This window comes from Lagopus leucura, unplaced genomic scaffold (genome assembly GCF_019238085.1).
Source record: "Lagopus leucura isolate 7727_CA_CO unplaced genomic scaffold, USGS_WTPT01 Super-Scaffold_100004, whole genome shotgun sequence".
In the NCBI taxonomy this organism is placed as follows: domain Eukaryota; kingdom Metazoa; phylum Chordata; class Aves; order Galliformes; family Phasianidae; genus Lagopus; species Lagopus leucura.
In genome coordinates this window covers 22,819,037-22,836,634 of record NW_024962264.1, presented here as the reverse complement: position 1 = coordinate 22,836,634, position 17,598 = coordinate 22,819,037, and the positions used below count along the sequence as shown (strand labels likewise).

The following is a 17,598-nucleotide window of genomic DNA, read 5'->3' as shown; positions in this document are numbered from 1 at the left end:
ATTTGCACATTGCAGAAAAAGTATAACTATTTTTGTAATTTTAGAATAAAATTAAAAAAAAAAAAACAAAAAACAAACTTTATTTTACACATGGACAAACCAATAAGAGAAAAATTGAAATAAAGAATAGAATTCTTATAAATCTAATATTAATGTTTTTCCTGCATAATAGCACTTCTGAAAACCACAGATTTAAGTAAACATATATTTGGCAGCAATCCATGAAGTTGTATTTGAACATTCAATGAGTTTCTTTTCAAAGCAAGATACTCTCTGAATGCTTTAAAAGCATTAAATAATAGTTTTCACAGCATAGCTTGGAATAAAGGCAGTCAGCTAAATAAATGATTATGACACTGTAAACAGCCAAAATTACTCATAGTGCTTGACTTGTTTTTTGTTTTTGTTTTTGTTTCCATAATATGCTTCTGATGAGAAATATGAAACTTACTGGATTGCTTCTACTTCATCTAGCACCAAAATAATTCCACTTACCCTCAATAAACGTTAGAGATGCAAATTACAGCAAAGAGACTTATGTATTGTACATTAATTAGAATGATTAGTGTAACAGCTCATGTCAATGCTCTATCCAGTTGTCTAAAGCAGACAACAGGAACTGCACTTACATGCTTTATTTGTACATTAATCCATGATCATAATTTTTCTGTCATTCACAATCAAGTCACATCGTTTTAGAATACATAAACTTTCACAGGTACAGATGAATTTGCCCACTCCCAGAATAAAACAATGTTGAAATAGATTACACTTTTTTAAAAAATTGAAAAAAAAAGTGGGGAGACATGAGAAAAGGGAAGAAGGAATTAGCTCACAGTTGTTAAAGTCCTAAATTCTGTTAAAAACCATCTCAACTAGTGATGCTTACAATACAGAAATAAACTATCCAGCAGAAAAGCAAAACTTTGGATTTCCCTTCAAAAATTAATCATCCGTACTACAGGAGTACACATTAAAGAAAAAAAAAGTCTCCTGTGTACTAGGCGCTGTTAACCTGTTTTATTTCCTTATATCTACATCAGGCATACAGGTTGTAACATACTCACACATTGGTTAAGAGCATGTTCAGCTTTCTTCCAAAGATAAACTTCAGTGTACCCATGGACAAAGTGTTCATATGCTATTATAGCTTGTAACACAAAATCTATTTCCTACAACTAACATCAAACTGCCAACACAAAAACAGAAGGAGGTTTTCAGATAAGCAGCACTTCAATTGGTGTTTTCAAGTGTATTCAAGGAAAGCAAGAGTTTTTGACTCAAATAAAAATTTGAATAGTTTTAAAGTCTTCATTCATTAGCATAAGCCAGCTTTGCTTCGGTTAAGAAATACAGTAAGTAAACTGTTCAAAGAAAACAGGACTAACATCTGTTCCAAATTATTTTGCAGTGTTAAAGGATACTGACTTCAATATAATTACATCTGTACCTCCCTCCTTCTACAATATAGGCTGACTTAGCAATAGGAATCAATACATATTAGTTTAAGGATATATTAAATTTAGCAAAAGGAATTGATGCGTGCTAGCTTAGCTTTTCCTCAGTATGTGCAAAACCTTGCTTCTACTAACCCACTGACACCAACAATGCACTTAGCTATTTGGTATGTACCGGGAGCTTTGTATCCATCAGGTGCAAAGACTCTCCCCTAAGCTTCATATAAATCATTTTGAGTTACAGTGTGTTAAGATAAAAAGTTGCTCATTATGGCATAAAGAGCGCTGGAAATTTGCCAAATTAGGGAAAAACAACTGAAAGTCAGCCAAGGCTCACTGTGAATAAGCTGAAGACGGAATAAAGGGGATCAAGCACAGTGTCTTAAGATCACTAGAGGGCTGCACAGCGCATGCTCAAAGGACATTAGTACATATTAATGAGTTCTTGGAAAAGAAGGAAAATGTGTGTCATTTCCAGGACATATCATAGAATCATAGAATTGCTCAGGTTGGAAAAGACCTTAAAGATCGAGTCCAACCACAACCCAACCATACTACCCTAACTCTAACAACCCTCCGCTAAATCCCATCCCTGAGAACCACATCCAAACAGTTTTTAAACACATCCAGGGATGGTGACTCAATCACCTCCCTGGGGAGCCTATTCCAGTGCTTCACAACCCTTTCTGTAAAGAAATGTTTCCTTTTATCCAACCTAAACTTACCCCGGCACAACTTAAGGCCATTTCCCCTCATTCTGTTACCTGCCACCAGTGAAAAGAGACCAACCCTGCTCTCACTGTAAGCACCCTTCAGATATCGGACCCTCAGAATCCTTTTCCCCAGACTAAACAGCCCCAGTTCCTTCAGTAGCTAAAAATATATATGTTGCATATGCAGATTTTTAACTAAGTGTAGCACCTGAACTCCGAGACAGCATGCTCAGTTTTCTAAGTCACTTGGCATGTGTCGTGAAATAAAAATGGCTGCTTTCTAATGCCTCATTGGAGTTAGAGAGTTTTCTTACCAGATTTTCAGATGACAAATGCACCTGCAACTATTGTTTTTTCATACGGAACAAACTGTGGGACTGAAATGCTGGAGTCGAGTCATTTCTCAGTTTCTCATGTAAATGAATTAGTTGTGCTCAAAACATGTTTTAAAGCACCACATCTGATTAGAAATGTAAATTTTTAGAATAAACTTTGTGAAATTTGAATATTTATAAAATCGTCTTAAGGATGACTACCTCTCCTTTTTGAACAGGGATACTGTACCCCAAACACGTAGAGCTCTGCAAAAGGCAAAGGAAGTAGTTCTCAGATAGTTTGTGGAGCTGCAGCACAAACTGCTATACATGTAGACCAACAGACATTAGAAATACTATGCCTTATTAATTTTTTATTCATCCAAATTCTCCACTGATAACTCCCAGACAGAAAATCAGTAAGGTATTACGTGACTTTCAAAATAGGACAATTAATTTTTTCTTTCTGACAAAAGAATGAAATGATATTTTGCCCTTTAAAGTTACTAAATCATGGAATATCCAGGAAAGTCCCCCACTCTTACAAAACATCCCCATTTCACCCACTCATGGTACTGTTTGCCTTTCCTGCAGGCAATGATAATTGCTTAGCTGATCAGAATGCTTAGAAATGCTTAAAGAGAAAACGAAGAGCATTAACAACAATGAAATACTGCACTTCTCAAAGCCAGGCCTGGGGCCCCCAGTACAGGAAGGACACAGAGCTCTTGGAGTGGATTCAGAGGAGGGTCATAAGATGATCAGAGGGTGGAGCACCTCTCCTATGAGGAAAGGTTGAGGGAACTAGGATTATTCAGCATGGAGAACAGAAGGCTCCAGGAGACCTCATTGTGGCCTTCCAGTACATGAAGGAAACATAAACAAGAGGGGGGAACAGATGTTTTCATCTGTTATCTGGATAGTGACAGGATAATGGGAAATGATTTCAAACTGAGATACGGGAGATGTAGGTTAGATATTAGGAGGAAGTTTTTCATGCAGAGGGTGGTGACACACTGAAACAGGATGCTCAAGGTGGTTGTAGATGCTCCATCCCTGGAGGCATTCAAGGCCAGCCTGAATGTGGCTCTGGGCAGCCTGGTCTGGTGGTTGGCAACCCTGCACATAGCAAGGGGGTTGAAACTAGATGACCATTGTGGTCCTTTTCAACCCAGCCCATTCTATGACTGAACTGACAACCACATTAGGCAGCAAGGCCAGTGGATGTGGGGAACAGGCATGGGAAAATACTCTTCTAAAGAAATTTCATTTATTAACAGAAATTAACATATGAATCTAAAAATATATATTAAAAACTCTAAAACAATAGCAATAATCATGCTTTCAAATCATCATAGTCTGGAAGGAATTCTGCATCTCTTAGTGCCATACATCCATAAAAAATACTGCAACTACGTGCAATTAGAAGTGTTCTCCCCATCATACCAAAGCAAAATCCCTAACAGAGACCTATTCTAAATGGTCTGGATTTTCCATTCTGTGCAGAGCACTTTCTTTGGCTGAGCCACTGCAGGAATCTTGATGTTTCTGAGCTTGGGTGGTCGGTCAATTTGCAAGCCAAACTTACAGAAGAAACTATCTGCAGTAGACTGGATAGACTTCCTTCAAACAAGCTTTAAATTATACATTAGCTTTTCATAAATATTTTCACACTTTGAGAGAGAGGGAGATTAACTTTATTTCCATTATTAATTCAATTTCAAGTCTGAATCATTTGTCTCAACGTTTACTTATTTACTGAATTTTTGTACTGAGAGGGCAGACAGGGGAAGCATTCCTACAGCAGGTGAATAAAGGCTGAAGCAACTGACTATAAAAAAAACAAAACAAAACAGAAACAGATTTGTTTGCCTCTGCAAGCAGTTTGTGCCTCAGCAGAATTACACAGCAGCCTTGCACAGCTGAAAAAACTGAAGCATACAATCTCAGAAATCAGAGGTAAGAAGGAAAGTAGTCTTTATCCCAGAGGAAAAACTTTCTGGGGCTAATGTGGGAAAGCAGAGGGCAGTGCTTCAAAACTTGCAGCATGTTCACAGGCATCTTGCTTCTGGTAATTCCTTCTTCAAAACCTTCCACTGCATGTGGAGCTTCAACTTGTAAAGCCTGATTTAACCCAGTCCTACTAAAGTAAGTCGTTTTTGATTGCTAGATACAAGTTGGTAATGTTTCGCGCACAAATCAGCTACATTTAAAAAACAAACTGTGCATGACAGATACGTTAAAGCACTCAACCATTTATAAACATCCTAGAATTGCCCATCTGTCTGAAAAATACATGAGCTTAATTTGGGAAAACAGCACATTAGAGGTGTCCCCAAAGTTGACTGAATTGTCTGGATAGTGATTTTCTGAGAGGAACAAAATATTCATTTTCAAGCTAATCAAAATTATAATTGTATTTTTGTACAAGAAGATTTGTAACGAGACAATTCAATACATCATTAATGCTCCCTGTGAGACATCCAAGATGCACAGAGCAATGAACAAATACGCATAAGTACACTTTTGATTTTTGATTGCACAAAATAAAAATCTGCATAAAGACATAAAATACTAAGCAAAATAGATGTGTTTGGCAATAGGGCCTTCAATTATGCAAGATAAATTAAATAAATACAGATGATGCTAGAACTGCTCATCATTAGCCAGGAAAGAATCACTGGAAACAAATGCTGTCAAATTATGTATCGTGTTATCTCAACAGAAAAGAATTGAGATTAAGTGAATACAAATGAATTCCAGTGCTTTTAATACTCATATATTTTTTTTGGTAGGCAATCTTTCATTTTGTTTTGTTTTGACAGAATTAATGTATATCAGGTCTTTAATGGAAGCTGAAATTATCTTCTGTTTTACTCCGTACATGAAGCAAGGTCAGAATAGCTATTAAAGCTCTTTAAACATTTCTGATTTTGCCAGGGATACCAAATTAATAGGATAGGACAAACCTTTGTTCCTCACATATAAAGCTTTGAAGGCGCTCATTTGCCATAGCCATTACATGATTTCTCTCTCTAGGTCATGTTAAGATTTGAAAATTAAACACTCACTAACAATCCTACACGTACCACTCTGTAGAAGACTTCAGCATTCATTTCAGGAAAATGTATGCAGTTAACAACAAAATCAACACTCTCCTAGCCAATCCCCAGAGAAATTATTAGAAGGTATTATCTATATCCACTATCTGATCCAAAATGCTTTTATAGAATGAAGTTAATACAGCATTTTACTACTGGAAATCTGGGTTTAAAATTTTCTTACAAGCAATAATCATGATTTGATGCCTTGGTCATCTTGTGGTTTTGCTTACAAAGCAAATTATTCTGTTTCTTGTATGTATGTACAGTTTAGTTCTAGTGAATGAAAATAACTGCTCATTTCTAACATCAGTAATATATTTCAAATAACATCAGTGAAATAGCAAATAGACAAAAAATTTACACACACAAAAAGACATTCCAAACATTTACAAAGAGGTAAAACAATGTGATAGGTTTCCTGAGTTATTTTCTTTGAAATGCATAAACTGTAACTTATGATATGCATGACAGTATTGTTACTCTTCTGCTTGGTGATTATAAGCCTACTTGAAAGCCTGCGTTCAGGGAAGGATAAGAGATGTTTTCAAGGTCTACCTAGGTGAACTCAAATATCTCAATTAAGACAGCCATGAGTATAAAAAACTACGAACTTCAGAAAGACCAATGGGATGCTAATTCAAAAGCTTGTTACGCCTTATTAAACTGCTTTTAATTTTGAAAACTGAAAGCTGCTGGTCCTTTCTCTGTACAATGAAAAGATGAGTTATTTGAAGTACGGAGAACATTGAAACTTCAACAGACATGGAAATAAACAGAAGAACAAACAAAAACAAAATTTAGATTTCTAATTAAAGAAAGCTGCTAAATACCAGAGAACTAATGTTCCAGCTGGATACTAGCAAAAAACCTCGCTATAAGTTTATCAAAACAGCTCTATGTACAATCTAAAGTCTGTACTCCTGACGACTAATAAGAAGTCATACCCACAACTTACATGGACTACAGATGAGAGCTCCAAAGCAATGGGTATCAATTACTATCCCATGCCATTTGATTAAAGAATTTCATGCTGAATGCTGCTTTATTAAAGAGATGCATCATCCAAAGATGTGAAAGTTAATTAACATCTCCACTGCACTACTAATTGAAGCTGTGAACGTAATACCTCTGGAGTACTAGCTAAGCACTCGCTGGATGACCTCTAGACTCCCAAGATCACTTATTCGTAACAAAAACTTTACTTTTTTTAAATAATAAAAAGATTCTCTAGATACCCAAAGAGAGGAAGGAATGCAGGGAAGTACAGAAGGACTATACATTTTTTCAATTTTCCAGCTACCAATATGCATCTTTACCATAGATCATTAGCTCTCATAGCTGAAGAAGGTAAACTGTAAGCTAATTGTTCAAGGCTCTTGTCAAATTGTTTTATATATTATGATAATACAATGCTATTTTGAGAGGAAAGCAAACAGCTGATGTATCAGAGAAAATGCGATGTAGAAACAAACATATACTCAAGTTTAGAAATTTTCTTTGCTCTTTATGAGATAAAATCTATTTCACATAAAGAATACTTAAGTAATTCTATTTCAACCATAAATAAACTTTTTGAAACATCAAAGTTGAGAAGCATAATAGAAAAACAAAGTGAATTAACTCAAAATTCATTTAGTTTACTATGTGAGTAAACATGCTTCTCATATTTCAAGATCACCCGAAGTGAGCATGGTGATGCCTTTCAGTACCTTCTTTCTGGTCTGGGTCGTGCTATGTGATGGTTGAGCTTAATGATCATAAGGGTCTTTTCCAACCTAAATGATTCTCTCACAGATACCTAGAGAATTATACTCCATACAACAATGGCATAAACATTTTTAGGATCTGACACGCACAAGATCCAGCTTTGCCAAAGCACAAGCTGCCCATCTGCATCACCTTGCCAGTGTTCTAAAAATTCTTTGCATACTCACAATTGAAAAGAATGCATCCTATAGTCACCAGAATGATGCACACCCAGCAAACATTTCACAGGGTGAAGGAATAGGCCCAGAAAGATTCACCAGTACAAAGCTAATTGAACCACAGCCTCTGTACTCTGACTCAAGTAAATGAGAACACTCATTTATTTAAACAATTCAAGGAACTATGAATTAGTTTCCACTATGTGGAAAAATAAGAAATTTACTTTCAGACAGAAACAAGAACTCCAGTCATGCAACATTAATAACTGATTTGCGCCCAAGTGGGAGCAGTGATGAAGCATACAGGCACTGCTAACTTTGTCCTAAAGCAGACACATTTACAGTCAATTTGGTGCAGGCAAAGTATACAGTCTCAGTTATTTGAAGCTCTTCTCACCTCTCCTTCTCTCACAACATGACAATGTCCTTTCACTACAGCAAACAGAACATTTTGAGATACAGTACAGAAACTTTTCAGATCACCATTATTCTTCCTAGCTGAACTCTCACCCTCAGGGTAACCATTTCCTTCTCCACGGGTGCAGCAATTTTGCCAAGTCACAATGCCTTCAGCAATAAACATGCTATTCAAGGTACATTCAGTAGCTGAAGGCAAAAAGCCTGTAATCCACAATTTTGGAATAAAAAGCCACAGCAGAAATTGTAATAGCAAATAATCAAGATTGAGGAAGGAGGGACAGTGAAGCATAAAAGCCTGGTATTACAATGACAAATTGGTTTATTCACTTATGTTCTGAGTGAATGTATTCTTTCAAGTTGTTTTTGCTACACTCACAATACAAACTTACTCTATTTCAACTGGAAGCAAGTCCAAGTAGCAGTTACATCTTTAATAAAATTCAAATAAAATTTGTGAATACATTATAGAAGAAACAAAAGAAGTTTTCAATATAGCAAGCAAAAAATGTAAATCCTAACTTTAGTATATGTTAACATTAAGACTGTCATTACTTTGAAGATTTGCTCAATTAAATTCCTACAGAAGTTTCCTTACATTGCCAGCAATAACAGCAGTCCAGCCAGTGTTGCTGGAATTGCTCTGAGTTCTTGGATGTTGCTTTAATCAGCAGTTAGGCCTTTGCAAGTTCTTGGAGCTGTAGAAAACATTTTCTTTATCTTCATAAAATTCTGAGGCTGGTACAACAGGTTGTTACAGCTGGTAAGGTTAAGTGTTGCGAGTATTCAGCTATCTAATAGGGATACAGGCTCATAACTGCTTTCTCACATAGCATCTCTGTGTCTTACACCTTCTACCACGAACACCCGCCAACACTATGGCTAATGAGAAAACACTTCACTTGACAGGGGGTTTCAAGACACCAGCTATAAATGTTAGCTCTCTAGTTTACAGCTTTCAAATACCTACAGAATCAGCATCTGTTTGGGATGATTTTTGGATGACAGATCCTCTTGCAAGTCCTTTTTGCAGATAATATGTCTTCTGCAAGAACTACAGTGTAATTGATAGGGTCACCAAGCATCTTACTACTCACAGCTCATTATTCCCTCTCAGGTAAAGAGGCAAAAGATGCTTTGATCTAACACGTAGCACTTGCTCTTGTACTCAGCAATGTCCCTTCTGTCCAGGATGTGCCACAGGGATAGACACTTCAAGAAGATGATAAACACAGTACTCTTGTTTGGCAAGGTGCATCTGGACAGTTAATCCATCACACAAGACCCAGATCAAGTTGCAAGAACATGCTTTGCAAGATCACTTCTATGCTTTCCAGTCTCCAGTCACGTTAAGCAGGGCAGGATCTGGCCCCGCTCTTTTTGGTAACTTAAACATAATTCACTTGGGAATGTTTTCTGACAGATCTGTACTTTGTATCAGCTTTGAAGGTGGTTTCAAAAGCTTAATTGTTGTTTTCATTTACAGTTTTAACAGGGCCTCACAGTTCACTCCTCAGGAAAAAAAAAAAACAGAAAATGGCTATTTCAAAATTGCATCAGGCACCAAGCTTTATCCAAGGACTTATAACTTTATTTTCTTATTACCCGGTTTCTTTTTTTTTAATTAACAAAGTTTAGTTGCTTCCTTGAGCAAGACTTTTAACATTATACTTGGATTTTATTGTTGGTATGGGCAATACTATTCCTATCTCTCAACAATCTTGAGAAAGAGACGACATAGCAGTGAAGCAGATGACGCAATTCCTCATGCATTCTGGTACAGTAAGTGTGCTTCAAATTCAACATTCATTGCTCAGTTTTATTTTTACTCAGCTGGTCCAAAATGAAGCAGATCTCTCCAGTCTGTACAAAGTAACTAGCATTCTCCAGAGAACTGTTATATATTGAAGGCAGCTTGACTTAAGTGCATTGTTTGTAGATATTGATGTACACATATTGTAGCACTAATTGTTTCCATCTGTAATCCCAGAATAGAATTAGCCATAATTGTTCAGCTGAATTATTTCACTTTAGTATTCAGTTAGTCAAGGTGACACAATTCTGTGTGCTTTTATCTCATTTCTTTCTATTTTGTGTTTGTTATTTTTAAACCTCATCACTTGTTACTATCCCACTGTACAGCAGATAGTTGCTGAAGTTTTTTTCCTATCATATAACTTCCAACCATGGGATGTCACATAGGTAGCAGGATCTGCAGTGTAAATGAAACTTGCTGCATTAGAAAAATATTATATTGTTCTGGAATTATTCTCACTGCACTTTATGCTTTCTACATTGTTTAAAAGAGTTCCAACAGGAATGAGACTTATTCAGATAATTCTCCTTGTGATTTTACAGGCATCAAGAAACATCCTCAGATACAAAATAAACACAGCTTGTTTCAAAGAAAACATCTGCCTTGTAACACTCTCTTCTACATCTTCTGAACTGTACTATACCTGAGTCATACAATACTGATCTCAAACTAGGCCAAGTCAAAATCATACATCAATAGGCTCTTTTCTGATGGATTTTTATGATGCATGACATGATTTCACACAGATGATCAAACTGGCATCCACTCTGAAATGCAGTCTAGTCTCAAAAGCACACTATTTCTTCTCCTCAGCTCAGTAACACTAGGTACTCATTTGCCCTGGATTCAGTATTCATGTACAATCCTCTTTTTTTTTTTTTATTTTTTTTATTTTTTGGTGTGTGTGTGTGTGTGTGTGTGTACTAATACCTGTAAAAGCATGGACGGTCCTCCTTCCACCTTTCCCCTCCCACCATGTCTAGAGACAGTCTTGGATTGCATCCTAGTGCTTTCTCATTAACACTTAATTTGCCATTCCTTACCTTCCGCGTCTTCAGGAAACGTCAGTGAATTCTGTCCACATGATCTCTCAGATGCTTTTATACTGACATTGCTGGAAGCACTCTGTTTGGCAACCTGCTCTCCATACGCTTTTATGGAAAAAGGTAATCACCTTTCTCCAAGATGGGCAGACACTCAAGTTCAAAAGCATTGAGTCTGGTATTGGAAGGCGGAGAATTATAAATATGTATGTCACTCCCAAAGTAATGCCTCCTACTTATTTCCATGAAAAGTACAATAGATACAAAGAGCACAATAACTGTTTGACAAAACAAAATCTCAGCTAAAAAACAGTGCTTTTCAAGCTGTCACCACCATTATCTATGCATTTTCATTAGCAATGAACAGGTGCCTGCACAATGCCCTCCAAAAAGTCTCTATGGCCATCTAGAATGTGGCTTGTCTTTCACATCACTGTCACCACTGCTGAAAAGCACCACTCACCAGCACACTGATGCAAACTACTTAGTTAATTTTCAAAGACGAGTACCTTGATACTCCAGACAGATAAGAATAGGCTCCTTTATGTAGACATTGTGAGGAGATGCCGAAGAGCAATCTACAAGACAAGGAAGTGCAAAGAGGAAACTTGCATACCTCAACATCAGTTCCATACAAGGGAAATTGAAGGACCTCTTGCAAGAATCCACTGAATGACAGGTGCAAGTGTCAGTCAGGTGCAAGGTTAGATTTAATATTTATGACAATAGGCTTCATGGAAATTCTATGAAAATTCAAGTCTTAAATGTATACAATTTGGGTGATTTAGCTCTAGAGAGTACATGCTTTGTGGAGAGATCCCCATGTACACAGCACTGTAATAAACCAGAGTTGGCCTTCTAAACTATTATTTGGTTTAGGGAGCTTTCTTAGTTACGATCTTTGGTAAAACAGTGGTTCTCACATCCACTGTTTGGTCTTCATAAACATTCAGCAAGCACTGATGAATGTCAATGGGTGCCATTTTTCCTGAATGGAGGAATTCAATGACATACCTTTGCTTCATACATGCTTCTATGTCAGACACCATTTTGTCAGACTGCCCTCTCTGACTCTGTGGGCCAAAGGCATTGCTTTTCAAGCAACTTTATTAGAGAAATTTAGAAAGAAGAAAATTAATTGCACATAATTTCAAAGAGCTCCAGCTTAAAGAAAAATACACTGAGCGGTTATATACCACTTTGAAAATCAGGCTCCTAAACTCAAGGAAAGGAACAGACTAGAAAGCATTTTCTTTTAGAGAAGGTTGATTTCCTACCCCATTTTAAAAACATTTTGTATTTTGACACCAGTGGCAATTTTTGGAGCAGTGCTCTCACTATCTTGAGAATCATTGGAAAGCTCTGCTGGGATAATCATTCAGTAATAGACCTTCCCCTTTCATTTGATCAGAAAAGTTTTATTTGCCCATAATCTGAAGCCAAGCATCGATAAACGGGAATCACAAGTGATATGTTACATAAACTAGTCATCCAGAGTTAAAATACAGGGCATTTCATCTTCATGCAACAAAACACAACTTGCCACTTAGGAAATACATGCTATCCAACATCCTGAGCTGCTTTGCTTCCAGCACATACTCTTTACCCTATCAATATACAACAACATTCAGTTAAAGAAGTACAGATTAAAATACAAAAAAACAGGATCAGACAACCTCTATAAAGGCCAGAAAGGCTTTGCCAGGCTATTATGATAACTGGGTAATTAGGGTAGATCAGATCTTTCTCCTTGTTCACACAAAATAGGGAGCATTTCTAGCATTTAAATCCACCAGCCAAGTAAATCAGGCCCTGATCAATCAATGTATTTGGTTGTTTTTCCCAGCTGACCTACACATTATTAATCTGGGTTATTCACAGAACAGAGATCTGGCATAAAGCCTATGCTATATGATATAGGACATTATGGCACTCCAAGCATGAAACGAGCAGCAGTGCAGAAAACAGAACTAAGCAAAGGGACAGAGCCTTGAGAACATAACAGATGACAAAATGAGAAGGGACCAGCTTATCAACATAAATTAATATTTCCCAGTGAGCTATACTTCACCAAAATACAAGTTCACTGACAGTGACAGAAACTAGTTCTTTCCTGCAAGAAGGTCCTGACCAGCAAGTCTGTAATCTTTCTTCCTTCCTCCCCCATTAGAAGAATATATATATTTTTTAAGTTAATAAACTTTAATAATTATTACTGGTAATAAATTCACTGTTGGTGGTGGCACTATATTTATCTTACAATAGCTCTCTAGCTGGTGTAACTCCTATGAGGATAAAGTATAAGCAACAAGAATTAAAAAGTGCTTGGTTAAGTCAGTTTTACGTGCACAGGCACAAACTTTTATTAGCAGCTCTCAGGGCTGACTAAAACACAAAAGGTATAAAAACCAATGTGCAAAGCTATCCGCAAAGATGTTGGCAACCTACAGCACTTGTTGAACACATTAACAGAATCAAAGAACAATAGAATAGAATCAAAGAACAATAGAATGGCTTGGGTTGGAAGGGACTCCGAGAGTTGTCAAGTTCTAACCCACCTGCCACAGGCAGAAGTTAATGATGCAAACCTATCTGGTCACAGAGTTTTGAAAAATGTATTAGAGTTTTTAGAATTCCTTTGTGAATGCAAACTGTTCTGTAACTGAATAATTGAAAGCTAGCTTCCTGTTCAGTTTTATCTTTCATCCAAAAACTCTTACCCAAATTCTGCTCTTTGCCACTGTTACAGCTATCCGGCCACCCTACAGCAACTTCGGAGCTAACAACAGCAACAACTCCTCTCCCTCCAGATACACAACTTACCTGCATGCCAACCCCCTTCTTCTCTAAACAAGTCACCTCATACACAGCAAAAAAAAGCTATTCCAGAAAAACAAAACAAAGCGAAACAATAAAACAACACAAAACCTTTCTACGTGGCTTACTGTCCCAAAAGCCAGGCTAACGAGAGGGATGTGCACACAAAACCACTGCAGAGACATCTCACAGATTCCACATCAACAAAGAGTTGTTCATTTTCCATGTCATGCAATACTTAGAAAAATTAATAGGACTTTAATTTAGATGTGGTTTGAAATATACGACTTGCAAGCATGAATCAGATATTAGAATCATTTGCAAACCCGAATCCATCACAGAGTTAGAAATACTCAGCATACTTTAACCATGCAAATGTGCATGCTAAATAACAATGAATTACTATTAATAATGAAGCAATATTAACAGCTCTCTGTGGAAAAGCTGTTGCACTTGAACCTAGAGCTGAGATATGAAAATTCAGTGGAAGTCTCTAATGAAGAGTGGACTGCCAAGTGAACTGGAAAAAGTAAAATCATTCTCAGATGTCAGTCAGAAAACAGCTCACACAGTTCTCTTACCAAGAGCTTTCCGAGGCAGTTTAAGTCTAATACTCCCCTATCTTCCACAGACCATCCATGAATGTCAAAGTACTCCTGTAAACTCATGGATTGAGTTTCCTTCACTGTCTCCAGTACATAATTTGTTCATTAAATGCAAATTAAAAAAAAAAAAACAAAATTACCCACATAAACAAACAAAAAAAACCACCGCCCTTTTGTTGTAATAAAGTTCTTCCCTCCACATTCCTTTAGTATTTAAGTATATGAACTCTGTAAAAATCATATGAAGGTATTTTGCAAAATTTAAATCTACGTTTCCTTCTGTCTGCCAAGACATTTTAAAAATTATGTTTTTTTTTTTATGTTGTCTCTTTTTGTGACAGTGCAGCACGTTTTCAAACTTTGTAACATTTGCTTACTTCCCCATTCCTATTACCTAGTCTCTAATCTGCATTACGTAGTCATTTAAAACGATGCAGCTCTCCTTTCACTTTCACCTAGCTATCATAATTTATGGTGAATATCATGTGTGAGCTATCTAAAGTTTTTTACTTTGATCACAAGAGACAAAGTAACGAATATGAATAAAATGAAGGCAGAAGTAATTCTGCCGACAAATCAGCAAACTGCTGGGTACCTGGCTATGCACTGTAACATTTTCATCATCCGTTATCAAAAGATCTTTATGCGCATACCCATATTTATATTTGCATTAGTTAAGAAAATAAAAAGCTGCAATGTTTTTATCTTTAACACCCCTTTAAAGTTCCTACTTTTTCTCATCTACTGAAGTTCTAACAAGGACTGTCTCTTGGTAACAGTTTCTTCTTAAACTGTTGTGAAAAGGGTAAGTTTGTTTAGTAGAAAACCCCAGAGAAAAACACAGACTTTTAAATCTCTACAGTTAAAATAACAGCACTACTGAAAAACCTCATTCTCACTTCCAACTGTCTACAAAGTATGTTTAGGTTCCTGGTACAAAACTCTTTAAAATACTAAGCTTTAAAACAGGTATAAATCATAAGTGATAATTAAGTGATAACCCATACGCTACAACTCATTTTGTAAAAGCAAGTAGTAGCATTTTGACATAAAGTCTCAATAAGGTATTACAAAATTGGATACAGATTTATCACCATACCATTTCAACACTGCACTTAACTTTGCTTGCTATGCTTCTGCATGTTTGTACAGCAATTGAACATGATATATTTCACCAATAGGAAAAAGAATAGCAGTACATTAGGAACTTATTCAAACACTTTTTAAAAAGATTTTGTTATGAACTGGAATTAGAGAGTTGGGAAGGTGTATCAGACTTTTTTCAACACAAAACATCTGTACTATGTGTCTTCATAAGGTTAAAAAAAAGCACAAGAACCCTTTGATATGGCCTCATTTAAGATACAGTTTAAGTTGTAACAAATACAAGAAATAAACATAGTAAAGATACCAAAATGATTCTATGTATCTTGAAGTTCAAAGTTTTTTGATTCAGATAGTTGAAATATTAGTGCATTTTCCTTGCACGTTAAAAAAACTTCCCAAAACACAACTATGCTAACAACTCTGCTCAAACTCAAAACTGGCAACCATTCAAGAATGTATTTCTAATGTGCGTTTTAATAATAGCAACAAGAGATGAGCAAAGTTTCTCCTCACAGCACAATAGTTCCAGGCCTAACTCCATTCAAACCTTCTTAGTAGGTTTCTTTCAGATTTTCAAACCAGACACTATGACAGGCAATTCCATGCTGTATAAATCATTTCTAATTGAAAACAGTTCCACTGAGAAGATAAGATCATACAACCTGAAATGAGGAAGACTTAAAAGATTTCTTTAATTTTTATAGGAATTGATATTATAGAGATATAATATCTATATATGAAAAGAGATAGAAAATTCCTGATCAATAGCATTAATACTTGTTCTAGTAACTGGGAAGTAGAAGCTTTCTAAAATACACATTTTAAAGCATATAACAAACAGTCAGTAAGACCTGCCTTAGAGAAATGCTACAGTATTACCATAAGGAGCAAGAATAGACTCAATAGCTACTCTCTCAGAATCAGAAGTGTCATAGAGCCAACTTGAAGACCTCCCTGCAAGTTATTTCCCTGCTATAAACTTCATCTTGTTTACTGAGGGGCTTCTTATAGTAACAAGTCAGAAATCTGTTGCTATGAAGCTCCTAGCTGAGACAAACCTTTCAGATCAGCACAGAGCACGGTTTGTTCTCCTTTGCTATGTATCAGTCTATTCAGAACAAGGCTCACATACACATTAGAAACTGATGTTTCAGTAGAAACCAACTCCCCAAAAAATCAAAACCAAACAGAATAACAAGTCAAAGCACTTCATGATTAATGTCCAAAAAAATAAAATAAAATAAAATAAATAAACAATACATGAATTTGAAAAAATAAATTACTTCCAAATTCTATAACATAGTCATGTATGACTTTTACTTAAGAAACCGTTGAATTTCATACACAGAACTTTACAGCATCCCATTCTTGTACTGCATTCAAGTAATGATGTCTACATTCATTAGATGATGTAATTTTTCCTTAATTTTGCCATACAGAGATGCCATGAGCTTTGATTAACAATTTGGAGACAATTTTTTACATTCTAATCAAAACTGTCTCATTTCTCTGTATGATACTTTGTACCAAAATATGAAGCTTACTAACTCAGTGAAATTACAGGATTGGAGTCTAATGAACTACATCCAAACTGGCTAAAGTTAAAGGTTTTCTGAGTGAAAACCAAGATTAAGGGAAAAAAAGGTTCAAACCCTAATAATTCACAGTATTTCAGAAAGAATTTATTCAAAATACCATATCAATAAAGATGAATGAACAGTCAATCTCTTTTCACCATTGAGGCAAAAAAAGCAAGATTATATCAAATTAAAAACAAGTTGTCTCCCCCCCCCCCCCCCATAGGAACATCACACATTAGTTCAGGAAAGCACTTCAGCAATTATTTTTTCCTCAGTTTTTCCTTAAACTTTCATTTCAACAGGAACCACGTTTCATAAAAAATTTCCAAACAAAACCATTTGGGCCTTACCTCTGTCACTGAAGTCGTCCACAAGAATGATTTCTGCAATCAGGCTGTCTGGAGTGCGGTTGATAATACTGTGTATTGTTCGCAAGAGGGAAGTCCAGCCTTCATTATGAAATGGGATAATTATGCTGGTATTTGGTAGCTTTTCCAAGTACACCTTGTGCTTACAGCTAGAGAGAGAGAAGAAAACAGCTGTGTAAGCGCAAGAAAAGTCTGCCTTGGCATTTACTGCCAACAATTTTGGCCTCTCAGCTGACATATTCACAACACAAATTAACAGTATCCACAAGTACAAATCCAGCTTCCCATCTAGATATCCAAAACAATCCTAAAAGCTGTGCATATAGCAGCAG

At 36.2% G+C, this 17,598-nt stretch overlaps 1 protein-coding gene across 2 annotated transcripts in view; it reads right to left on the bottom strand.

Moving 5' to 3' along the window:
• Window positions 1-17,598, bottom strand: part of GALNTL6 (polypeptide N-acetylgalactosaminyltransferase like 6) — a 420,375-nt gene that overhangs the window by 218,720 nt on the left and 184,057 nt on the right. For both annotated transcript variants that reach the window (XM_042871381.1, XM_042871380.1), the window contains exon 4: window positions 17,249-17,415. In XM_042871381.1, coding sequence (XP_042727315.1) covers window positions 17,249-17,415 — 167 coding nt within the window. The remainder of the gene's footprint in view (window positions 1-17,248; window positions 17,416-17,598) is intronic.